Here is a 24523-nt window from a genome sequence, read left to right on the forward strand (position 1 = left end):
TCTTAATTCTGCTAAATGCGTTGCTCAACTATCGTGACTTCAACATTAACAACAATGCTTGCAAACTTGTTGCTTGTTCTACAGGAACCGCAAAGAATGAACGAGTGATCGTAAAACTATGTTGGTGTATTTAGTTTGCGATAAAGTGCAATATATAAGCGGTATCCTGCAATCATTAACTTTGGCTATCTGCCAACAATTAGCAATTGAACGTGTTGTTTGTGGTACAAATAGCTTAAATCAATTTGACAAGGCGAACCAATGCACAGCAGGTTAAACAAATTGGTGATTTTCTAATATTAGAACTTGTGTATGAAATTCGCTTGTTACAACACAAGGCAGTATATGGAATTGACCAATTAATATTAAACTGTGATACATTTTAACCTATTAAAACTTAGGCTGTTTTTTTTCCAAGTCCATGCCACAAGTATGGAATAAAGGAATAATAAGTTGAATTAGTTTGCTTTTGTGTTAATTCTATAGTGATGGTGCAGCTAAAAAAGGCGTCAGTTTATATTCACAACTTGCTATGGTATGTTTCCGGGTAAGGGTTCGAGATTTCATCATTAACTGGTTGACTGTAGGTGGCTACTTCGTAAGGTGGGGCGTCGCTTTCACGTTTTGTGATGTTGAAAACGTTGATGTTGGTATCTATAGCACCTTTCATATGATCGTACTTAATCGTATCATCTGATGGTTTCCATCTTTTGCTTGGAAGTACCAGCTTAAAAAGTGAAGTTAAATTTTAAAAAGCTTCGTTTTATAATAAAATTCAAACAGGGATATTAACATCCATAGTAGGGTGGGGAAGATAGGACACATTATCATTCTGTTTCCTCGTTCCATTTGGTAGTAAACAAAATACGTTTAAAGAATTATAAAACCGTTTCCTCGCGACTTCCAAAGATCCTTGTTCGAAAACACGGTCAGGATATTTGGATATTATATGTGCCCTATTTTCCCACCCTATTATCCATATTAAGTTATTTTAGTTTCATTTCTTCATGAGTTGTGCTCTACTGAGCTGCTCTACTCTAAGTACTATTACGCCGACGGCCCTAATAATCAACAACGCCGCACGCTTTTTAGTTCCAAGCGATCTAAGTTTTCGCTCGATAAGAATGCATGGTAGAATTGCTTCTTGTAACCGCTATACATTGAAGGCACTGCTGATAGTGTTTGCAGCAATAAATCAGACGTTCACAGCATTAAGTAATATGTTATTGAATATAGTTCAGAAACAGAGTTTCAGAGTTTGGAAAAATACTTAAACTATCTAACTCAAACCTGTTTCAAATCTTCTCCTCTCATCAAAGCCAAAATAACACGCCAAGCTGCATAGATGGGAATAACTGCTACACAAGATACACTCATGCATATTCCCAAGTCGTTAGCCCACTTTGGGTACTTGTAGTCGCTGTATGTTATCGGGGAAGAGTTGATCGCATCGTAGATGATCAGGAACTGTAGCATAAGTAAATGACAGTATAATGTTATAAGTGGACATTGGTGCAGTTTAAAGTAGTGAATATAAAATAAGGTTTAACGTTATTATAGTTTTCGCTGATTTGTTATCTTCTGCCTGAACAACTAGCAACAAGTTCACCATATACGCAGTTTAGTAGTAGGCTGGGGTAAGATGGGACGTGTTTTCATTCTCTTTTCTGTCCCGCTCAATAGTAAACATGAATATTTGCAGAAACATATAACCGTATAGCCCCGGCACTCTAAACAAGCGCAGTTATTTATGAAATAACACGACCAGAAAACATTGGTTTTAGGTGCGAACGTTATCCCATCTTACCCCTCAGTACTATATAAAACAAACTACATATGTATATCATAAATTAACCAATTGTTGTATGGCTAAGGTGTTAAAGTTAAATCTTATATAAACCTACAATAAGTGCAGCAGGAGTGACGAACATCCAAGCTCCCTTGAAATACCAGTTCGGTTCAAATCCCAACATCAGTTTAATGTCGGTGTTGAAACGCCACCGGTAAGTGAAAAAGAAGCCTATATGTAGAACGTATTGACAAATGTATATAAAAGTTTTTTATGTCAGACAAGTCTGCACATTTGTGGTTGCGTATGCATATACGATGTTAAAATTGTTTAGATATTAACTGTATGCACATACCTTCTTGATCGTATATATACACGAGTTCAAGAATATCATTTATATTTTATGAGGTTGTTAACTGCGTAGAAATATTCCTTGTATAGATATTTTATTTCAGACAAGTGTGCACTTTTGTAGTTGCGTGTATACGATGCTATTTTTTTATATAATGAATGTATACGTCCATATCTCGATCGTATATGTAGTGGGATGGGGAAGATGGGACACATTTCCGTTCTATTTTATCAATCCAAGGATTGTTGAACCATAGACTGCTGTTAATTGTTTAAAACACGATCAAGATATTTGGATATTACGTGATAAGGGTGTCCCGTCTTCCCCCGCCCTATTATATGAATGTATACGTTTAAGAATATATTTTATATTTAATACGGTTGTTATCTCTGTAAAACAATATCCCTTGTAGATATACACTATACAGGTTATGATAGAAGTTACTTACCATATCCCCAGTTGATCGCCAAGCACATTACAAGCGATAAAGCTAAAAGCCCATAGTAAGCAGAGTAGAAATTATAAAGATTGAACCAGTACATACCACCCTGGAACATACAATGGGATTTTAGTCAAAATAGTTTTTCCTCTAAGTATAATTCATACCTCTGTTACTAGCAGTATTCCCAGTAAGAACGCAACCACTGCTATAAACAAAGTGAAATGCATCTTTCGTTTGCGTAGCAGAGTCGGGAATTCGTCAATGAAACCTGTCACTACAGTTTCCAGCATAGCAAACTGTAAACGTTCAACAAATTAGTGTAAGGACAGGAAGAATATAATAGGATTGACAGAGTTATACCCTTCAAACTTTCGTCGGTCTCACTAAATAATAAAATGGACTGGGCATCATTTTGCACAGTTTAAACTATCAGGCTAACACAATACGTATAAAACCATTTTTGGGCACGCAAGTTCCATTATTTACCTGACTGTCCAAGCCAAGCGTCAGCAACATGAAGAAAAATAAAATCGACCAAAGTTGTGGAACTGGTAGAAGGGCGACAGCTTGTGGATAAGCGATAAAAGCGAGCCCTGGACCTGATGTGCAGGAAATATAAAGTGAGAATTGGATTAGTTTTGTGTTGGGTACGATAGGAAAACGTTAGCACATAAATCCCGTAGTTTTGATCGTGTTTTAAACAATTAACAGCGCTCTTTTAGAGTCGCGAGTCTATATTTTTGTTGTATATTTTTGTTTAATAATATTTGTTTACTACCAAATGGGACACAAAAGGATGAAGTGAAGAGATGTCCCATATTTCCTCACCCTACTAATATTATTTATCGTTAAATCACTAACCTTGATCGATTACATCTTCCACATTTTGTCCAACTTTAAACGCCATATGTCCAATCACAGAAAAGATGACAAAACCAGCAAACACACTGGTTGCGCAGTTTCCAAGAGAAACGATCAATGTGTCCCTGAATCCAAACAATTTAAATTAATCGTGTGTATGACCAAATTCACTAACGAAATAGCACAAGGTATTTAGTACTGTAGGGTAAGATGGGACAACTTTAGCACATGTTATCCAAATATCCTGATCGTGTTTTGAACAATAAACAACGGTCTATGGGGGTCGGTAGGATACGGTTTTATAATTCTTTGAATGTTCTTTGTAAAAATAGAATGATCAAGTATCCCATCTTCCCCCTCCATATATAAAAGACAAAGGAAATCTGAAATGGTTATGCAAGAGAAGGTGAAGTAAGTCCCCATACCTATATATGTTATTGTTGAACTTGTTGTACGAAGCAAATGTCAATAAACCTCCAAAAGAAACACCAAGGGAATAAAATATCTGTGTGGCTGCCGCGGTCCACACCTGTGTAAAGTTTACATTTAAATACAGTGCGTCGTTTGAAAAACAAATTTACTTACTGTTGAATCCTTTAGTCTCTCCCAGTCGGGTTTGACGTAGAAAATGATGCCGTCCAGGGCGCCTTCTAGTGTGCAGCCTCTCACCAGAAGAATAATGAGAATAATGTACGGGAAGGTTGCCGTGAAATAAACAACCTATATAGCGGACGTGTTAAAATTTTAAAATTGTTCAAGTTTTTACTGATAGGTAAAATTAATGAATATTTACTTTTCCAGTTGATTTGACTCCCTTGAATAAACAAGCAAATACAATGATCCATGCAAGCAGAAGGCACAATACGAGATCCCATAAAACAATCCCAGGATCTCCAATTCCCGAACTTTGATCTATCCTCAACACCCTGTACCTGTAAAGTAAGGATGTGATACAGTAGGGTGGGGTAATATGGGACATGTTCTCTTTGTCTTGTCGTCTTCTATTTGGTATAAACAAAGAATATTTGGTGAATTATATAACCGTAGCATCGCGACTCTAAAATAGCCGTGTTAATTGTAAAAAAAAACGATCAGGAAATATGGGATTTAGATACCAACGGAATCCTATCTTAGCCCACAATACTATACAGTGGTATAAATGGTTGAATGTATTTGTAGGTACAACATCCCAATAAAGGCCAAAATTACACCTTCCGATTAAAACCACTTGGTAAACTAAAATATAAGATATAAAATAATAAATATAAAGAATTCAAATTATAAATTGAGAAAGGCGTCAAGTAGTTCTGTATAGGCCATAAATATATTTACATCAGTAAACACGAATGTTCCTACTTCATTTACTCGCGTCGCGCGGGGCAACGACAGTTATAACATAGGTTTTACTTCATACACCGCGTATGTACTACATGTATAAGTTTGTGGAAGATTGTTTTTTTAACACTTCATGATTGCCAATTATGTGAAGTTTGTGCGATGATATAGCGATTATTACTGATCCCTATACCAGTTTACTTACTTCCAGTATTCTTCCGTTGTGCTGACCAGTCTCGTTTTATTGACTTGAGTGGCGTTCATAATACTGGTGGTCATTCCTGCTGTTGTCGTTGGTGATTGAGTGGTAGTTTCCATTGACGCATTCAGGGATATATTTTGCTATGACGACAGAACAAGTTAATTCGCCGTGTCTAACCACTGTCGCCATATCGTTTATCGTCATTTTGTAAATTCAAAAGCCGCAAATCCGGCGTGTTTAAGGTTGGTATACGAAACTAAATCTCGTTTATGCTTCGTCCCATTATTTTAAAATAGGACTCGGGTGTTTTCCAAACATCATATGCCTTCTAATATTTATGTATAGTGGGGTGGGGGAAGATGAGACACCTTTAGCACATAATATCCGTATATCCTGATCGTGTTTTGAACAACTAACAACGGTCTATGGGAGTCGTGATGATATAGTTTTATAATTGTTTGAATGTTTTTTGTTTACTGCTAAATGGGACGAGAAAGTCGAGTTAAAGGGTGTCCCATCTTCTCCCATCCTACTGTAATATTAAAGCTTGAGTTACCGGTGGACAATACGATTCCTTGTTCCACCACTGATCACATAAAGTCCAAGGTAGGACTGACTGGAAAGAAGCGAACAGATAGAACAACGACCATGCGATAATAACGTTGTAGTAGATGCAAACGAGAAAAGACACCGTGACCATGCCGAAACCAATGCCTAAAAAGATCAGTTGTGTATATAGAGGCTTAAATTTGCGTTGTGTAAAGCGTACCTTTAAATATTGGCACCGATCTCCAAGCTGTAATCGGTCCGAGCCCAGCAAATTGGCCAAACGAAAGCTCCATCATAAACAACGGGATCCCACACAGACACAGCATTATTATGTAAGGAATGAGAAAGGCACCTGCGTGGAATAGAAAACATGTTGTGGTCGCTGACAAAGTGCTGAAACGTCAGACACGTAGGCCTACACTTGGATGATATAACACAGGTTAATACCATTAGTCATATATTATGTTTCCCCAGGCAGGCTGTTTTAAATCACTTCGCCCGTAACGACTTAAAACATAAAAAAAAAACTCTCATAGCCTGTATGGTCAAAAGAACAATTCTTAAATATAAAATCTCACCTCCTCCATTTTCGTAAGCAAGATATGGGAATCTCCATACATTTCCCAATCCCACGCAGTAACCAATGCACGATAGAAGGAACTCTATCTGTCCGCCCCATTGCTCGCGCTTCTCGCCGGTTTCTTCGCCTTTATCTCCCGCGTTGTTTTGAACTTGCTCGATGTCCTGCGCGACAATTAGCTTAGAGGCGTAAGACTGATACTTCGGGTCTAGAGTAGATTATAGACTCTGTCGGTCCATCTATAACGACAATTAGGCTTTTCTTTGTTTATTTTTGTGGTAGTTCTTTTCAATTCCAAAACTAACAAAAGGTATTGCGAATTTGTTCGATAAAGCATTGCAACAGTTGTTTGATGTGATTGTTTGAATTTTCTCTTTGATTTGGTGTTCAAGCAAAGTTTTTTTAGAAAATGTGCACGGTTTTATGCCTATGTGTGCTTTTATTTCAAATAATGTTTTTGAAAAGAGGGTATGAAAAGACCGATTTTTTGATCGAACGATTTTCTAGACAGTCAACAAACACCTGTGACTACCTGTATGTCATTTGGGGTTGTGCTTTACTTTATTTATTAAACTCTCGTGCGGGCGTACTAAAGATTTTTTATAAAACCCATTGAAATAATATTTGAGCAAGAGATGGTGTTATAAAATCCGCTTATAATGGACTGATCACTCATAGGATAAAGTTTGTTCTATTGTCCGGTAAACCTTATTGCGTTTTATTGCGTGAGTTTGTAAGCGCTTTATTCTTAAGTGCTGAAATTCGTGTTCAGGTATGTAAAATATTACAATGGTTCCTGGGTACACTATTGAGAACACACAACAACGGTGCTGATAAATTGCTTACAATGAAAACACTGGGAGAAAATTCTAATCCAAACAACAAATTTCAGACACCCGTAAACCACAATCGTTTTATTGAAATAAATTGGTTGGCGAACACAAGAGCTCTTCAAAATCACTTAAAAGCACAGGGCAAACTGGGACATCGGATTTGGGGCGGCGTTTCGAATAAACTCCGCAGGTATACGGTTCGGTTGTATGTACATACTTCGGCGACAAGTGGAATTTTCCATTCGCTTTTGTGCGTGTTTTTATTAGATTTACAGCCGTTTACAAAAAGAAAGTTTGTGTTTGTCTGCTTTCATATACCACGCCTGAGTACATATTGCAAAACGTAGATTTGTTTTAACACGTTATTATAAATAGTGTAATTGAAATTAGTTGACAAAATTAAATAAAAACATATACGCGACCAAATTTTTTTTGGAAAGTTATTATTTTTCATACTTTTTTTTCAACGACAGTCTACACTCTAGAGGATATTTTTTAATTAGGTTAAAACTTCAATTTAACTTTGATTGCAATCACATATTTAATTTCTTAACTTTTAAGATTAACACTCACCTTTTTCTCCTCCATGGTAATAAGTAAAACTTATGATAACAACTGGTAATTTAAATCTGCAAAAGAAATAATACTAGCTTACAGAAGAATTGTGTTTAAAAATCTTACAAAACATTCAGCTACAGGGAGCCTTTCGTTCGTAACCTTTAGTTTTGTGTTTTTTGGAAGCTGCTTTTTATACCTCCAGAAATCGACAGCGTGGTCCAGACGTGGTTACTGCCTTTTTCTTATTTTTACGACGAAATTCTGCTGATTCCGCTGCGTGTTTCGTTGCCTATTTACCTGTAACCAAACACGTATAAAGCAGTGCGTTATGACCTCAATGGGAATGTTAGGTAATATAAAAAAAAGACCTGATTGCGCCATGTCATTAACTGACGACATGTTTAATCTGTTAATGTGCATGAAATAGGGCAAACTGTTTATAATAATTACTGCATTTATTGTCAATAGGCATTTCTCGGTAAACGAAGAGTTATTTTTAATTCACAACACAAAAATGTGTTTCTGATCCCCTCTATGGACTTTCCGAGTCCACTTTTGTCGGTCCCTTAACATCAACCCTATTGAGTTTCTACTTCCGCTAGCTGTCACCAATGAGCAGTGACCCTGGGCAATCACAGAAGCTTATTGTCATTCCATCTAAATAAACAAATAAACTGAACTCTGGTGTTTATTTTTGAACCTGTTTTCCACAGGAACTTGCAATTTAAAGCTTTTAGGTGCATCAAACTTTATCTGTATACTTATTTGTAACGGTACATTCGACTGCAGTAAAAAAGAAATGGTAAGTAACTTTTCAATTATAATTTTTAAAGTTCAAATATATTTTGAAGAATTGCTTCACTTTATTTTTACTGTATCTAAAGTTAAATTTTTACCAAAGAAACACAGTTTATGCAGAATGTATTTATTAAATTCATTGTAATCCTGTATGATTAGTGTAAAGTTACATTTCCTGTTGTATGATAATTGTTATTTATTCATTAAATTTAAAAATCATTAAAACCCCTAAAATTTGTAAAACAAACCTTCAGTAGAATAAAGGCACGACCAACAAACATATGAAGAATTTATCCTCTTTTTATTTTAGTCAGGTTTAGGTTTAAATGACCACCACCACCAACAAGCTGTCAATTTCATTCGGTTTTGTCGTTATAAACGTAATCAACGTTTAAAAGCGGTGGATCACTGTTTTCAAGATTTAAAAGACAGCAGGTTCTACAATAAACAATACTTTATCGTTTGTTTCACCAATCAATATTTTTAAATATCTGTCATAGACAGCCAGTGTCATTATCAAAATATACAGTAAAATAACCATGGCTGGTGAAGAATCCTATTCATATGTCATCTGCCAAACCTCTAACAACTACAACCTCACCATTGCCCCCTAACTACTATCCTCATCTGTAATGTTGCATAGATCCTTGCTGGTAACAAATATCTGATATAATTATCCCAGTGTACCACAGTTTATAAGGATGGCCAACACATATTTTTTCCAATCCGGCGTTTGCTATAGTAACAAAAAACATATTATTTAATAGTATATACATGTTGTCTAGCGAGTGAAGATGTAAGCTGCATTTTAAAGCTTCTTCATAACACAGGTTATACGAAGACACCTACACCACAGATGAAGTGACAGAAATGCTTGATGGCTTACTTAGTGTTGTAAGAGGGGAAATGGAAGCCGAGTTATTAAATGCAAGCCACACAAGTGTCCTGCAGCTGCGACAAATTCTTTCACAAGCTGAAAAATGGCATCTTAAGCTGTGTTCGGATATTTCTGAACTTGAAAACAGGTTGAGTAAAAGTTTTCTTTATGCAAACTTTAACAGTTTTAAGCAATGTTTATTAAACTATATTCTGAATGTAGTTGGTTACAATAATAAATATTACGAATTTGTGTTATGTTTCTTTATTTTGTTTATTTGAGATAAAATTTTGAATTAAACAACCTTTTTCCTCAGAGAATTGCTTGAACAGATTGCTGACTTTGAAGAACAGGAATTAAGTTTATCTGGAAGCTCAGACTTCAAACCTTTACCTAAACTGGAACCTTTGAATGAAAGTGGTGGTGTTGCTCTATTGCAAATGGTAGGACTATTATATTACATTACTTGTAATTAACAAATGGGATTTCACAAATCTACATCATTTTATTGACTTGTATTTTTCTTTCACATTCTGACCCTATCCTCACATTGAAAAATCTTGCTTTGGAGTACCTAGTTACTGGTGTACCTAGTTTTTAGGCACTAATATATGTGTTAGGGTGTTAGTAGTTGCATACAAAATAGGAATGTTCTGGAGTAATGGACCAACTGTGTGCCCCTGCCCTATACATCTATTCTATTCCAACCCAATAAAAATATATAGTACTTGCTTTGCATATTTGTTTAAGCTATTGTTTTTTCCTACTTAGGAAATCGAGCGCTTGAAGGAAGAAAATGAAAGATTGAATGAAAGAAGCAGGTCATTTGAAAAGCATGCAACTAAGTGCGTGGAAGATAACAAGGCAATGCAGAAACAAATTAAAGAACTTGGAGCAAAACCTGTTGCTGCTGTGGTATGTGTTGATTTTATATTATTTTTTGTTGATTGTTTAATAAAAGAATCATTGAAAATTTATTTCTTACCTTTTATAATCCAATTCTCTATTAGTCAATTCTAAAATATTACCTGCATGGTTAAGTTTTATTTTGTTCTACTTTTGCAAACTCTAGGAACTAAAATGTTAAATATATTGCATATAAAGTTTGAGTTGAAAATGAGTTGCTAACATTACCATACTAATTACTAAGCATTTTCCTATTTAAAACGTATGTCTACTCTTTTAATTAGTCTGTGTGTATTTGTTTGTACCTTTATTATTCTAATACTAGTCTCTATTATTAAAATAAAACTGGTTTAATCCTGTTTGCGCAGGATAATTCCAGTGTTTCTGAGCTTGAGACAAAACTTAAAGCAATGACGGCTGACTTCAGTGAGAGCATGGATTCAAAATCGGCGCTTAACGAGGCTCTTGCTGCTGATCTTACATCAACTAAACACGATCTACTTAAAGTGCAGGTATACCATGTATAGACAACCTTTTTAAATGCAGCAATAGTTAGATGCCCACTCTAATATCAAATCTAACTTATTTGTTGTAATGTTTACTGATTATTGTAGTGCAGAAAGTTACAGGGTTGGCCTGCCTACTCTTCCACTTTAGGTTTGTTGGCTAAGATGGCGTGTATACAAGATACAGAATACGGAATATGGGATACAGTTCATGTTTCTCTGAAATTTTTTTCTTTTTTTAACTTCTTCTAAACTATGTATGTTGAATTTTTATGTTTTTGTAGTACGTTACTCCTGGCTCATAGAAATGACTGTGTGGAAATTCATTGCATTTCTGATATTCTACAAATTACTGGGTTAGATTTTTTTTAAATGGGTTTCTTTTTTCAAATGGGATATACTTCCCCATTGTATTCATGGATATTGCGGGTCAATATTTATCAAGGTTTAACAAATCTATGGATATAGTTTAAGATTTCATTTTACTTTTTTTCAAATGGCTTTCACCTAGTAATAGATGAGTTTAAATGTAGTGTATATAAGTTTATCTCAATTTTAAATTGAATTCTTTTTTATGTTGTAGGAACAACTTGAGATGGCTGAGAAAGATCTGGAAAAGAAATTCCGTGAAACCGGTGCATTTCGTAATTTACGGGATATGCTTGCCAAGAAAAATGAACAGTTAAAAGAACTGAGGAAGAAGCTTGGAAAGTAAGTTGTTTCATAAACATAGTTGTTTTCTAACTGTGTATCTAGTATGCAAATGTGTTGTTTATTTGGTGCATTTAGGACAAAGGGAATTAACTAAATTTGAAACTGACATAAGTAAAATATGACGCACTCATATATAGGTTCAGTATAAAACATGTTGCCTAAGCCAACTTCGTTAGTGAAATTATTGTACAAAACATTTCTGGTTACTGGTAGGCAGTGTCATACTAATTGTATGTTTCATGTATAAAGGCTCTCTATGTGCTGTTACAAAAAACCGTTACGGCTGCATATTTATTACCTATTATTAGTTCAGTGGCCCCTGATACATATTTCAAATTATAAGTCTATTAAGTCACCAGGTTGAATATGCAAAAATGCCACAGTATTTAGTTACTATTTATTACAGGTATGAACAAACCGACTAATACATCATTACAACATAGATTCTTAGTTAAAGAAGTCATTCATACCAGTATGCACTTTAAAGAAGTTTGGCATACTTTTGAAATTTTGTAAACTGGGTAGGGTTTTAAGCATATTTTCTGTTTCGTGAATGCAATTGACTACGGAAAGCCATTCCTTTATTTTCTGTATGCCAATTTTTTTACCTGAAACATGGTATACACTTTTTCACTATGGTGCTACTTTACGGTCTTCATTCGTGAGCGTCTATTAGCAGTACATGCAACAATTTTAATGTTTTAAGGTAATTGTACTCAAAATGATGAATTTTATTTTAAATCTTCAGACACCTAAAAAGTAACTGGATTGTTAAAAAATGAGCTTATTTTTTACCGTGTCAGAAATAGCTACAAAATTAAACACTATATCAGCAGGTATTTACTGTTAATTGCAAATTTCCCCGTTCGTTTAACCATTTTACCTGTGCAAGGATATTTCTTCATGTTACAAACTGAATCATTGATTCTCGTATGTTAACCGTCGGTACAAATACTTTTATAATTCGCGCATATCTAAATAACGACGTTCGTTTATATGTAGTTATGTAACACACCGCCCATTTTGCACAACATATAGTACCGTGGGGTAAAATGAGACACCTTTTGCGCATAATATTCTAACATCCTGATCGTGTTTTAAACAATTAACAACGGTCTATGGGAGTCGCGATACATTTTTAATTCTTTAAATGTTTTTTGTTTATTACCGAAATGGGACAAAAAATAGAAATAAAGGTGTCCCATATTCCCCCACCCTACTACATTTTAACCTATATTGTGAAACTATATGATTTGAACGCACCAGGACGCCTTTGGCTGAAACAGTTATAGGTATATGGAGCACACTGGGAACTAAAATCCAGAAGGTATTATATTCATAGCAAAACAAAAACATAGTGAATTTTACTGTGGTGCATGAGACGAAATTCTTTTAGTTGTTCAATATACTCAACAAAAATCTTCATGCTTTTTAAGTGTTGCGTAAGGCGTCCCCAAATTCTTCTGTGTATAATGTAACGTTTCTTGCTTCGTATATTTGTTCTATTCTGTTTTGTAGCTGCAATTATATACCAAATATATATATACACCAAGCATATATGTGTTAAGTTATTTAATCCCGGAAAACTACATTGTATTAAACAGTGTTTTAGATGGCTCAAGTATGTAGGGTGGGGGAAGATGGGGCCCTTTTTACTCTACTTTCTCGTCCCGTTTGTTAGTAAACAAAGGGCATTCAAAGATTTTTAAATCGTATGCTTACGATTCCCATAGACCGTTGGTAATTGTTTAAAATCAGGATATTTGGATATTATGGGCTAAGGGTGTCTCACCTTTCCCCACCCTAGTATGCTAAGTAAAAAATATCGATTCTCAGTAATACTTTTAGGCTTGTTTATTTTTTAAATGTGCAAGTTATGTAGGTCACTTTCAGTGTCAATCAAGTCGCCAATCTCGAACTGTCACTTGAATCGCGCAGATTTTCTGCCATCATTCCAAGTGCGAACGACCGCCACTAAGATACAGCTGCCACTATGACGTCATAGTTCCAGAGATAAGGCTACGTAGCGCGTTCAATTTGACAGACCACTATTAGCCCTCACTGCTGACGAATCATCGCAGTAATAAATCAGAATGCCTGAGTACAGCCATACAGAAAGTACAGCATTGTCAACTGATGTAAATAATAACCCTGTGGTTGAAAGCGCTGGACATGGAAATGCTTCTGATGAAGTTGCACCACCACAGAGGTTTAACATTGCTCTTGCCTTAGCAAAGCCGTTCAAGGGTTTATCATCAGCCAGCGAGAATAATCTGCACAAAGCGAGCCGGTGCGGAGACTGCAATTGGGTGAGTGAAATCAAAGTACATTCTCTACGGACTTTAAGCAAACAGTTGGTTTCCCGTTAAATTTCGAACGTGTCTGTATTGGTTCCGATGGTCATTTAGTACTGCTCACTAAAGTGTAAACCTGGAACGAGCTACACGGTATAGTAATAAACGTGGTCAGAATGTTACGTCAGAAATATACGTAGCAATAATTCTTACATTTTGACAAAATTTATTATTCGACGACTGCGTAAAAGCTTATTTTCCAAAAATACACAGACCCGTTAGGCGTAACTTTATGTCGTAATTACAGATTTTACGATGTCTTCTACAAAATTGCCGAAATGACGAAAACGATGATGAAAGTCCGCGAGATGGCGGTAGCACTGCGCCAGATATCAACGAAAGAAACCGGTTAGGGGCTTCCCCTCTATGGTTGGCATCGTTAATGGGTCATGCTGATGCTGTTGAATTGCTCATAAAACACGGTGCAGAGTAAGTACTAGTTACATTGTAATTAATGTGAAACTGTTGCATCGGCAGTCCTTTGTACACACAGTACGGTGGGGAAGGATGGGACACCTTTCGCTTTCATACTATTTTCTTGTCACACTTGGTAGTAGACAAAAAGGTGTAAGGGCACTCAAAGAAATATAAAACCGTATTCTTACGACCACAGGAGACCGTTGTCAATTGTTCCAAATAAAATCAGGATGTTTTTGTGTCCTAAAGGTGTCCCGTCTTTCCCACCCGACTGTAAATATTTATACCAATTGCCCGTAAAAGTCTATTATCATTGATGATAATCTCGACTATAGAGACCGACAGATATCATTTTCCACTTATATCGATATTTTTAACAATATTTGAGCATAACGAACATATGAAATTGATCAGTATGAAAGCTGAGCATAACGAACATATGAAATTGATCAGTATGAAAGCTGAACTACGACGCACGCTAAGGCTAAATTGCGACGCACGTAAAAGGCTGAATTACAACGGCATATTGAATGTCGGTAAATCGTAAATATCGGCCCATAACATCGTACGCGTAACCCACATATCGGTCGACCTCAAACCTTGACGGAGTGCGTACCCTACTTACTATTTTATGTGTATACAGTTGCATCACTATCAATTCTGATAATACCTATTTGCAATACACAGCCTCGAGACAGAGGACATTAAAGGCCAAACTCCGCTCTTTGCTGCGACCAAGTTCAACCACGTTGAATGTGTGAGGATATTACTTCAAGCTGGAGCTAAACCAGATGGTAGCGACACCAATATTTCAACCCCTATCTATGTAACAGCAAGGGACAATTACCCTGATGTTATGGATCTTCTAATCAGTTATGGAGCAGACGTGAATGGACGACATGGGAAACACACACCTGGTGACGTCAGGGGGGATTACCCTGGCAACCTGCCAATCTATATGACTCTAGGTAGGCTGTTTAATGGATATTAGGTTGAATGAATGAATCAATGTAATGTTGTTCATCCTCACATGTCGGAAAAATGACAGTCATTATAACGTGGATGTTCTGTTTGTTTAATACACCATGTGGCTGCTTACAAGTTACCACAAACATAACCTAGCGAACCATTGTTTTGTTTCGTCATGGGCATAGTAGTTAAAATGCTTTCCCCTAGTCAAGTAGATGTAGTTGATCCTACAATTGTGGGTGTATGTCTCTTTAGAAGACTTTCAACGACAATTAACGGGTTCAAGCTAGTGGTCCCTTTGAGCTGTCTAAATATTCAGCCATGCACAAATAAGAAATAAATAAAAAATAATAAATCCACAATGTGGGCACAAAGTGAATAAAACAGAACACCTGCGTTATTACAACTGTTGTTGCCCTGTTACACTACAATATATAAGATTCCTTTATTTATTTACATTTGGGGTTTGCCATATTAATTGCTTCTTTTACAGTGTATCGTCACTTTGAGTGTTTTCGTCACCTGGTTAAAGGTGGAGCGGACCTTTGCTTGCCCCCAAGTCTAAATGGGGCTGGGGGAAGCACCTCTCTTTTGTGTGGGGCACTACGGTACATGTGTGACGTGCGATACACTGAACTTCTCTCACTGTGTGGTGGTTTGGTGCAACATCATGAGGAAATATCAGAGTTGATTCGAATGTACAGGACCAGTGGTAGAACCAGAACTAGGGAGGAAACGCTTGAATATTTGGAAGAGTGGAATTGTACGTTTTATAAATAAAGAATATAAGCTATAATTGTAATTAAGTCTACAGTATTCTTAGATTAGACTGCTTTATACACCTCCTGCTTGCTTACGAGTTACAGCATTTGTAACTTGGGAGTATTCATTTTTTTTGTTTGATTTTTTTGGTTTTGGTTTCTAATTAAATACTTAACTTACCAGGTAACCCAATGAAGTTGTCTGACCTCACCCGCATAGTTATTCGACATAATATGGGCCAACAGAGAATGAGATTCATAACTTCATTAAGTCTTCCCAAGAGATTGCAGGATTTTCTATCACTCAGGTAAGTCAATGGTTTAATACAAGTTGTAGTAAACATTAGGAATTAATATTAGGTTGTTCCTATTTGTAAATTATTAAAACAATTACATTCTAATGTTTTATGCAGTCTTTTTATGTTTCTTTTTACCCTATTTTCAGACTTATTGGCTAGTGCTTTCTTACAATATGTATGATATGAACAAAAATAATTAATTTTAGACCACTGCCTCTTTAAATCTATAATCCTTATACCCAACTTCCTATTATTTATATCACTCTCTTTCTCTTAAATTCCTTTTTTCCTCTCCATTTAGATTGTTGGAAACCTGAGTCTTCTGAATTTTTCTGCTTTCTTACAAATTAATTTCTGTTATCTACGTTTATTTCAATAAAACCTGTGACTTTCTTTTACAACAATTGTTGTTATCGTTATTTATGTTAAGATAAACATAGTAGTTTGGTGAGATTTTGGTAAATGAATGAATTACACTGATGCATTCTTAGGGTGTGTGCCTTGTTAAATTCATAATCCCTATGCCCAACTTTCTTTTATGTATTTCAATAATGATCATTTTAACACACATGTTTTATTTATACACGTAGTGCTTGGTTACAAGTTACTATGTATGTAACTTTGTGGGGCCTTTTTTTCTTTGCTGTTTTTTTTCCATTAAATTTGGCACAATAGATAAGTAGCAGCTCAGTAGTGAATCTGAATTTACTCAATATCATTTGTCAGAATCAATGTATGTTTGATTTTAGACAGGGGTTTCTGCTTGTTTCACTACATATTGCAACAAAGTACATTTGTAAAGCTTTTATTTTTTGCACACTAATTAAAATACACATCCAATAGGGGGTTAAGAATCAAAAATATATATATATTTAGTTAATTACTGCATCACGCAATTACGCTTATAAAGTTACAATTGGAAATTAGATGGACCATTTTTTCTTGAAATATTGGTGTTGTTGATTAACCGATCCATCCGTAATACTTTTTTGTTTGAACATGACAAATTCGCCAATTGCTCCAATGAAAGGAGCTGCACCGTCTGGGTTAAGATCACCAATGACGAACTTGTTTGATCCGTTTGGAGTTGGGCTAGCTGTGAACCTTCTGAGTAATTTTCCGTTACACCAGGCACCACTTGCATTTTCACCACCATCTGCATCCCAGTGAACAGTAAGGACATTCCAAACAACATTGGCAGCAGGGTTTACACCACTAGGATAGTTTTTGATTGATATGTATTTTTCACTGTTTTTGGTGCGTGAAATAACAAGGGAACCGTCGGGTAGAAAGGTGATGAATTTGTCAAAATCACCATTGTCATGACCAAACAAACCATTTCTCACCCAACCATTATTAGCATTATTGTCGTTTATTCTGTACACAATGGTGACAGTAAGTCTGTCATTTACACCAGACTCTGAATTGAGATTGTAATTGGCCACCATTCGATCATTTCCATCAAAGAAAAGGTATCTTCTTCCATTCTGTCGCTTGCTAGAAACATAAGGTTGATTTGCTTCACTCTTCTGATAAGCATGAGTTTGTGATAACCCTTGATCCAGCAATTCCTCAACACTTTTTCCATTTTCATAATCAAGGTTGGTGTCATAGCGTGCATCATAGTGCACAAGAGCATTATTCTCGATATAGTGCTCCACTGACATGTCGAATAGAATTTTCTGTGACTCTGCACTGAAGCAAAGGCAGCCACAAAGAATCAGAGCAATATAGAGCGTCATACTGTATTCCAATTCCAACTATTTCACTTAATGTGTGTGGAAATTAGTCCAACTTTGCAACTTATATAATGTTGCATGGCCATGACTAAATATTTATTTACAGATAATTTTAGAAATATAGGCTCAGTTTCTATTACCTGTCTCAGGGTTTGATTTATGTTGTGTAAATGGTTATTGCTGTTCTAGGAAATTGTCAAGTCAGAACTTTCGATGTGCGTGCATACCAGCCTTAAAGTTCCCCTAAGACAAATATTTCAACAGGTCATTAGTCAGAACTTCAAAAAAATCTCCATCATGTTTATTGACTTCAGTAAATTTTGAGAAGGTTTCTTTGTATTATTGAGTCTTGACAACAGATAAAATTTATTATAATGACATTTCTTGAAACTGCTGTCAACTTGGTAAATATCATATTCTTATCTGTTGTTTAGTTAGGATTGGTTGATCACTACTTTGTGTTTTACAGTTTGTGTGGGCACACCCTACCATTACTTAGTTTATTACTTTTATCTGCTTAGTTATGGGTAAACTGTATATTGCCATTAAAGTTTTATATCCATTACAGTTGAACAAGTTGAATCATGAATAAATGTACAACAGTCACTATAACAAAGGTGTTCTATTTTATATACCTGCTGCTCACTTATGAGTTACATGTGTGTAACTTTGTGGGTGAATATATGTATTTTTTTATTTTAATATATGACTGATAATTTGGACAACTTATGAGGTACCACTGGGTTGAAGCAATTGCTGTTATGTGAAGGACACATATGCCACAATGGTAGCAGCATCCAGCCTCAAACCCATACTCTCTTTAGTGCCATAACAGAATAACACAGAGTATAGAGTACAAGATACACTGTATACAAATTAGACATATCTTAAATTAATACAAGTTAAAAATGGATACAAGATGTTCATTGCACATACTTTAATCAATATCCTATTTATAATATTTCTTATAAAAATTCACATCTGAACTAAATAAGCCATATTTTCATATAGTAGGTTGGGGGAAGATGGGACACCTTTTCATTCTATTTTCTCGCCCAATTTGGTAGTAAACAAAGAAAATGCAAAGAATTATAAAAGCGTATTCTCACGACACCCCTAGATCGTTGTTAATTGTTTAAAAGACGATCAGGATATTTGGATATCATTTGCTAAAGGTGTCCGATCTTCCCCCACCCTACTATACATTGTTTTTCATTGTGATTTACTGCCAAATAAAAATTTTCAATATGACAAATTCACTAGTTTTTAGAATTAATATCTGGACTACATTTTAATGAGAAATTAGTTTCTTAACTATATTTAAATGAGCAGTAGGTAAATTTCAAAAATACATCTTTAAATTTTACTGGATGATGTCATTGTAGTTTTAAATCAAGATTCTATAAACAAAATACCACAAAAATTTGCACCTTCTAATTTTGTTTTTATCAAATTGTTTACCTTTTCTATACCAACTTTGAATTAAAATAAACATTTTCTGGTTCCAGGCCTAAGGGCGAATTCTCAATTTGCATTTTCTTATTTTTCTCCTTACTAATTATTGAAATTTTTATAACTATCGTACCTGAAATCGAAACAATCTTGATTACAGTTTTGAATATTCTTGCTCCTTATGCTAATTTTAGACTAGCTCCACTGTATAAAGTCTTAATTTTCAGGATCATTCATACTGAAATCCAACAATTTCAACCATGTGTAAAACTACCATGTAAGTAAAAGCCTATGTTATGTAGATGTATTCAGTAAAGAATATGTTGATTAGTGTTATGAAGAGAGTTGCTGGGTAAAATATCTGGAATATTTAAATTTACTAGTGAATGCATTGCCCACGAGTATATATATAAACGTTGTTACATTTTAGATTCTTCGTTATAAAATTATGTATTAATTTAATTTGTAAATTATTTCAGGTTTCTAGTACTTTGGGTTATTCTGGGAGTTGAATCTTCCACTGGAACAAGTAAGACTGTATAAATTCTTACATTTCAATTTGTTCAATATTTTGACCTTTTTAAATGACTTTGCTATTCATGCCACTATTTAGGATAGATTAAGATTGTACCATGTTATATCACTGGTAGAAATTGATTATTTATACAATTACGAAAGAAGGTAAGTGTATTTAGGTAAAACAAAAATATGCGCTTATGATTTACCATGTATGTAACTTTGTTAGTGTTTTTTTATATGAGACTGACAATTTGGATAACCCATAAGAGACCACTAGTTATGTCTGTTAGGTGTTTTCACCAAGGCCAAAGGTGCCTACAACGTTAGGGGCTTTTTCTTGCTTTGCAGTATTTAGACATATGCAAAATAAATGCTTCTAGGATAAAGTATAAATATTCATTTGCAGATATAAGTCCTAATGATCTCACATGTGTGGATCAGTTTTCATGGTGTCCGAATTTTGAAATCCAATGCAGTACCGTTCCACTTATAAGATCGTGGTGCAAGAAAACATGCAGTATCTGTTCAACTGAAGGTGCGGTTTATGTTAAACTAAGTTATAGCTCCTCATATTTAACCATTATTAATAAATCCTAAATTTTGGGATTTTGCATATCGGAACATATTAACTTTATAATTTTTGTAATTTTTTTGTACTAAAAAGCAGAGCTGTCTTTAAATTGCCGCAAAATTTTGATTATGATATTCACTTCAGCTTGGAACGAATCTAACTTGCCTATCTTCAGGCCACTTAATATAACGTGTTCTGTATTATGCACCTCTTGCCCACTTATGAGCTACTGCGAATGTAACTTTGTGGGTGATTGTTATTTCTGTATGACTTGTAGACAACCCCCTTAGTGATCACTGGGTTGCAAAACCACCCAAGAGCACATACACCAATAATTGTAGTAGCCACGATGTATGAACTCTTAACATATGTGTTAGAGGCAGGTGTGCTAACCCCCGGCTACGACGCTGAACAATTTATAGTTGCACAACAAATTTATTCTGTTTTAATTAGAATTTGCAGAATGCAGGGTGTTAAACTGCAGTCAAAGTTGCGCACAGTCTAATGGAACTGGTAACTACAAATGCGGTTGCTACAGTGGGTTTCGACTTAACCCTGACAACCAGACCTGCTCAGGTATAAAATTCATAATTTTTTTTTTTTTTTATATATTTGAAATATTGGTTTAACCTAATTGACTTTTATTTATTTGTTGCATTAAGGTATGAAAAGTACAGATACTTAAAAGATTGAATAGGCTAACATATTGAATAAATGGACAAGTATCTTAAAACCATTTTTTGACAGATATAAATGAATGCATTGAAAACCCTTCGTTATGTAATCTTCCTGGCACCACATGTTTAAACCATGTGGGGTCATATATATGTGGTCCATGCTCTTCCATTCAAGGTTATTGGAATTATTATAGGAGAAATGAATGCTGCAAGTTCAGGCAAGGTATTGTAATGACTTATAATGAATGAATTTAAAAACCTGGCATTATGTTGCATTTGTTTCAGACAATTGTGGAGCAGCTACTTCATTTTCACAATGGCCATCAGCGGTATGTTGGAATAAATAACTCATTAAATTAAAAATGAATATATAAATTATAATATAACACGATATAACAAGGTTCTGTTTCATACAACTCATGCTGATTACCAGTTTCCAAATACATAACTTTGTCAGTTTTCTGTCTATTTTCTGTATAAATGATATTATGAACATATAGGTCAGCTCATACTTTTCTTTATTCTGCTTTCTGTTTTACTTATGTCATAGTAGAACAGATCGTTGGTACTTTCAATTTTTAAAAATGTCTTGCTTTAGGTTTACATACAGATTGGGGAAGATAAGTCATGTACTGGGAGTTTAATATCTTCTAAGTGGGTAGTTGCTGCTGCTCATTGCTTTGAGTAAGTGAACTATTGATCAATTTCAGTACTTAAATTTATTCATACGTCTTAGAACAGTATAGTTGTGTCAAAAATAATTTTATGATGCAACGCATTAAGATTAAAGTGTGCAACAACCTGACTGTAGTTTTGTTGCTAATGTTCTAATTAATTTTTTTTTGCTTCTGTATTCAAAAGAAAACTAAAAAAATTATTTATTTGTACTATAAGATATACGACCTACTAAAGTAATATTCAATTGCGTTTCTTTATGTGTTTTGGAAAAAAAAACACTGCATGGCAATTAATATGCAAGCACGAAAAGCGAATAAACATGTGTCATTCACATCTGTTTTAGGAATAGCAGTCAGTCAAATATTAGTGTTATAATGGGAAATGAAAATGTTGGACATTTTAACGTACATGAACAAACATGCAATGTCATACAGGTAAACTAAAATAATATACCATGATTTTATTCTATATCAACCTCATTCTTGATGTGGTAACCATTGTAAGCGTGTGTGATATTGTTTAAAACACTTGGCCTTCATAATGGTCACTAATGAGTTGTCCAAAAACATAACGCATAGCTGGGTGCAAGCAATTGCTTCTATCACACATATCCACAATGGCAAGTTTAGAGAAGACCGCTTTACCCACCGTGACACAAGACCAAAACACTTATTTATTTTTTAGGTGACTATACATGAACATTATAACTACCCGTACAATAACTTTGCCCTGCTTCACTTGGGCTGTCCTGTGATTGAGTCTTCCTATATATTGCCTGTCTGTCTACCAAATGGAGAGGAAACCGCTGTTGGAGAAAAGTGTTGGGGTCTTGGATACCAAAAGTTGCCCAGTATGTACTAAAATAATTTTTTTCTAAATTGTAATACAGTTTTCAACTAAAAAAGAAATAAATATGGTTTAAGTTACATGACCATTAGTTCATTAGGGCACATTGGTTTGAAGAGACACACACACACACCCTTACAATGGTGGCACCTTTAGACCTTGAATACTAAATCCTTTATTATAGAGAAATGCAAAACTGTGGCACAGTGCCGCTTTTAACAAAAACTACCTAAGACATGGTGCACCTAAACTTATTGAACTTCTTATAGATTCTCAAGGACATATACTTCAAGCTGTTAGCCAACCAATTGCATCCATTGAAACTTGTCAGGGTCAGGTCAACGTTTCAATCAATAACTCAATGATATACGGTGGTCACGTGACAGGTGTAACTAGTTAATTACCACATAACATGTCCAATTTATTTTATCACCAGTATTTCATTTTAGCTTTTGCTTTGAGTAGCATTTCATTTTACCATTTAACAAATAGTAAAACATAGAAATCTACATTTAATATTGTGCTTGGTATTGTAACAAAGTTATGCATAAACTGTAAACAGAGAATATTTTTATAATTTATAACCATCACATTTTAGAGACTTATAAAGGACCTCTGCTCTGCCAGCGTTGCAATAGTTGTTCTTGGTATTTGGCGGGAATGCATAGTTTTGGTAGTGAAATGAATCATACCAATGGTGTGTATACTAGAATCACAACACTTGAGAATTGGATAACTGAACACACAGCTGTAAGAAGCACACGCCAGCCTTGTGTACACGCAAGTATGTTACATCATGTTTATTTATACATAATAACTGCATCTGGGGTATTAAGCAAACTCTGGTCCAAAAGCCAGGTCTCGTTATGTGCCTTGGCAAAGTACCTCACCAATATTAAAATAAAAAATATATAGTAGCTGTTTTGTACTGAAGTAATGTGCCAACTTGTGCCCAAATGCCAGGTTCCATGGTATGCCACACTGTATAACCTCACCCTCACTAATAAAGTATAACTGTATTGTTCATTTTAATTTAAATTTCCACTTCACAGCATGGACCTTGTGGGGAGCATGGTCAAGATGTGAGTCTTGCTTTAAAGGTTTTCGAAATCGAACTCGAAGTTGTGAGAATCCTGGTGATTTGGGTTGCCCAGGTTATCCCATTCATCAAGAGTTATGCCAACCCAATAATTGCCAGTGTGAGGGTTTTAAATATGTTTGTTATGTAGCAATATACCCTAATACAATATAGGCGTATAATATTGTAAACATTAATAATTTATACAGTTACTGTGGTACATATTGTTATCTTTGTGTAATGTGTGCTTGACACTTTTCACAACTTGTATTAATTTAGGTATTAAAGATAATGCTGATAGTGATAAATACTCTCATTACATTATCCTGCACTGTGGCACAATAGTTAGTGCTTTCCTTACGGTTTAAGGGTCATCGCTACTGCCACTGTGGGCGTATGTGTCCCCGGGCAAGACATTTAACGGCAATTGCTGTAACCCAGTGGTCACAAATGGGTTTTTTAAATTCTCCACCATACATGAAAAAAGAAGCACCATAAAGATACATATGCGTGGTAACACATAAGCTGGCACAAGGTGTATGAAACAGAACATCTGTGTCATATTGACCGTCGTTTTCCCACCACACGGGAATAAACAATTTACATTCAACTACTTTAACATAGTCCTCATTCTTATCTCCACAGCTTGAAACATCATGAACTAAGATGCAAGAAACTTTCTTGCTGGTTTGTCAATCAATAAAATTAACCTATCAACAAACGGTTGTATTTTTTTGGTAGTTTAAAAAAAAAGAAAAACTCAAAATTTGAAAAACAAGAAATGTTCCTGACAAGAAGTGATCACAGAGTCTTTTTTAAGATTTTCAAGAAACAGGTTCTGGATTTATATCTTTTTATTAA

General features: G+C 35.0%; 5 protein-coding genes across 6 annotated transcripts; 3 read left to right on the forward strand and 2 right to left on the reverse strand.

The window, feature by feature from the left end:
* Positions 1 to 111: 111 nt before the first annotated feature.
* LOC100179103 (sodium-dependent proline transporter-like) lies at positions 112 to 7642 on the reverse strand. The gene is made up of 16 exons (XM_026835207.1): positions 7625 to 7642; positions 7517 to 7572; positions 6109 to 6274; positions 5751 to 5882; positions 5538 to 5695; positions 4985 to 5121; positions 4238 to 4376; positions 4030 to 4164; positions 3870 to 3973; positions 3445 to 3569; positions 3070 to 3182; positions 2748 to 2879; positions 2590 to 2689; positions 1905 to 2020; positions 1291 to 1467; positions 112 to 727 (listed from the first exon to the last, which is right to left on the reverse strand). Exons 2-16 carry the CDS (start codon positions 7529 to 7531, stop codon positions 521 to 523), a joined length of 1956 nt encoding a protein of 651 aa, XP_026691008.1. The 5' UTR covers positions 7532 to 7572; positions 7625 to 7642; the 3' UTR covers positions 112 to 520.
* A 508-nt stretch (positions 7643 to 8150) lies between these two features.
* On the forward strand, positions 8151 to 12859 carry LOC100181439 (leucine zipper transcription factor-like protein 1). The gene is made up of 8 exons (XM_002126531.5): positions 8151 to 8303; positions 8610 to 8734; positions 9130 to 9324; positions 9493 to 9619; positions 9948 to 10091; positions 10451 to 10594; positions 11172 to 11299; positions 11709 to 12859. The coding sequence occupies exons 1-8, from the start codon at positions 8301 to 8303 to the stop codon at positions 11725 to 11727; spliced, it is 885 nt and encodes a 294-aa protein (XP_002126567.1). The 5' UTR covers positions 8151 to 8300; the 3' UTR covers positions 11728 to 12859.
* A 472-nt stretch (positions 12860 to 13331) lies between these two features.
* LOC100186173 (ankyrin repeat and SOCS box protein 1) lies at positions 13332 to 16509 on the forward strand. The gene is made up of 6 exons (XM_002126383.5): positions 13332 to 13611; positions 13904 to 14085; positions 14761 to 15041; positions 15536 to 15805; positions 15988 to 16111; positions 16404 to 16509. Exons 1-6 carry the CDS (start codon positions 13396 to 13398, stop codon positions 16417 to 16419), a joined length of 1089 nt encoding a protein of 362 aa, XP_002126419.1. The 5' UTR covers positions 13332 to 13395; the 3' UTR covers positions 16420 to 16509.
* Positions 16510 to 16891: 382 nt separating this feature from the next.
* LOC100183810 lies at positions 16892 to 18581 on the reverse strand. Its single transcript, XM_002126297.4, has one exon. The coding sequence runs from the start codon at positions 17842 to 17844 to the stop codon at positions 17026 to 17028; it is 819 nt and encodes a 272-aa protein (XP_002126333.1). The 5' UTR covers positions 17845 to 18581; the 3' UTR covers positions 16892 to 17025.
* Positions 18582 to 19272: 691 nt separating this feature from the next.
* LOC100186996 (serine protease 55) lies at positions 19273 to 24406 on the forward strand. Of its 2 annotated transcripts, none has more exons than XM_026835213.1 (13): positions 19273 to 19570; positions 19773 to 19822; positions 20219 to 20347; positions 20846 to 20959; positions 21131 to 21283; positions 21346 to 21389; positions 21659 to 21744; positions 22082 to 22172; positions 22423 to 22588; positions 22854 to 22970; positions 23183 to 23368; positions 23637 to 23783; positions 24308 to 24406. In XM_026835213.1, exons 1-13 carry the CDS (start codon positions 19554 to 19556, stop codon positions 24310 to 24312), a joined length of 1305 nt encoding a protein of 434 aa, XP_026691014.1. In that variant the 5' UTR covers positions 19273 to 19553; the 3' UTR covers positions 24313 to 24406. The 2 variants fall into 2 exon arrangements, with proteins under 2 accessions (XP_026691014.1, XP_009858946.2); XM_009860644.3 differs by having other exon boundaries at positions 19278 to 19570; positions 20837 to 20959; positions 24308 to 24404.
* Positions 24407 to 24523: the final 117 nt, after the last annotated feature.

Source organism: Ciona intestinalis, chromosome 7, assembly GCF_000224145.3.
Source record: "Ciona intestinalis chromosome 7, KH, whole genome shotgun sequence".
In the NCBI taxonomy this organism is placed as follows: domain Eukaryota; kingdom Metazoa; phylum Chordata; class Ascidiacea; order Phlebobranchia; family Cionidae; genus Ciona; species Ciona intestinalis.

What these genes read in the sequence shown, in the direction of transcription:
- LOC100179103 (XM_026835207.1), bottom strand. An exon ending in AGAGACTAAAGGATTCAACA is followed by an intron (nt 3,974 to 4,029) that starts GTAAGTAAATTT and finishes AACTTTACACAG; the next exon opens with GTGTGGACCGCGGCAGCCAC. An exon ending in TCACTCCTGCTGCACTTATT is followed by an intron (nt 1,468 to 1,904) that starts GTAGGTTTATAT and finishes CTTATGCTACAG; the next exon opens with TTCCTGATCATCTACGATGC.
- LOC100181439 (XM_002126531.5), top strand. An exon ending in CAAGATTTAAAAGACAGCAG is followed by an intron (nt 8,735 to 9,129) that starts GTTCTACAATAA and finishes TTCATAACACAG; the next exon opens with GTTATACGAAGACACCTACA. An exon ending in GTGTTGCTCTATTGCAAATG is followed by an intron (nt 9,620 to 9,947) that starts GTAGGACTATTA and finishes TTTCCTACTTAG; the next exon opens with GAAATCGAGCGCTTGAAGGA.
- LOC100186173 (XM_002126383.5), top strand. Translation starts at nt 13,396, where the DNA reads ATGCCTGAGTACAGCCATACAGAAAGTACAGCATTGTCAACTGATGTA. An exon ending in GGTGCGGAGACTGCAATTGG is followed by an intron (nt 13,612 to 13,903) that starts GTGAGTGAAATC and finishes TCGTAATTACAG; the next exon opens with ATTTTACGATGTCTTCTACA. An exon ending in ATATTTGGAAGAGTGGAATT is followed by an intron (nt 15,806 to 15,987) that starts GTACGTTTTATA and finishes TTAACTTACCAG; the next exon opens with GTAACCCAATGAAGTTGTCT.
- LOC100183810 (XM_002126297.4), bottom strand. Translation starts at nt 17,844, where the DNA reads ATGACGCTCTATATTGCTCTGATTCTTTGTGGCTGCCTTTGCTTCAGT.
- LOC100186996 (XM_009860644.3), top strand. An exon ending in CAGTATCTGTTCAACTGAAG is followed by an intron (nt 20,348 to 20,836) that starts GTGCGGTTTATG and finishes TGTTTTAATTAG; the next exon opens with AATTTGCAGAATGCAGGGTG. An exon ending in ATGCTGCAAGTTCAGGCAAG is followed by an intron (nt 21,284 to 21,345) that starts GTATTGTAATGA and finishes CATTTGTTTCAG; the next exon opens with ACAATTGTGGAGCAGCTACT.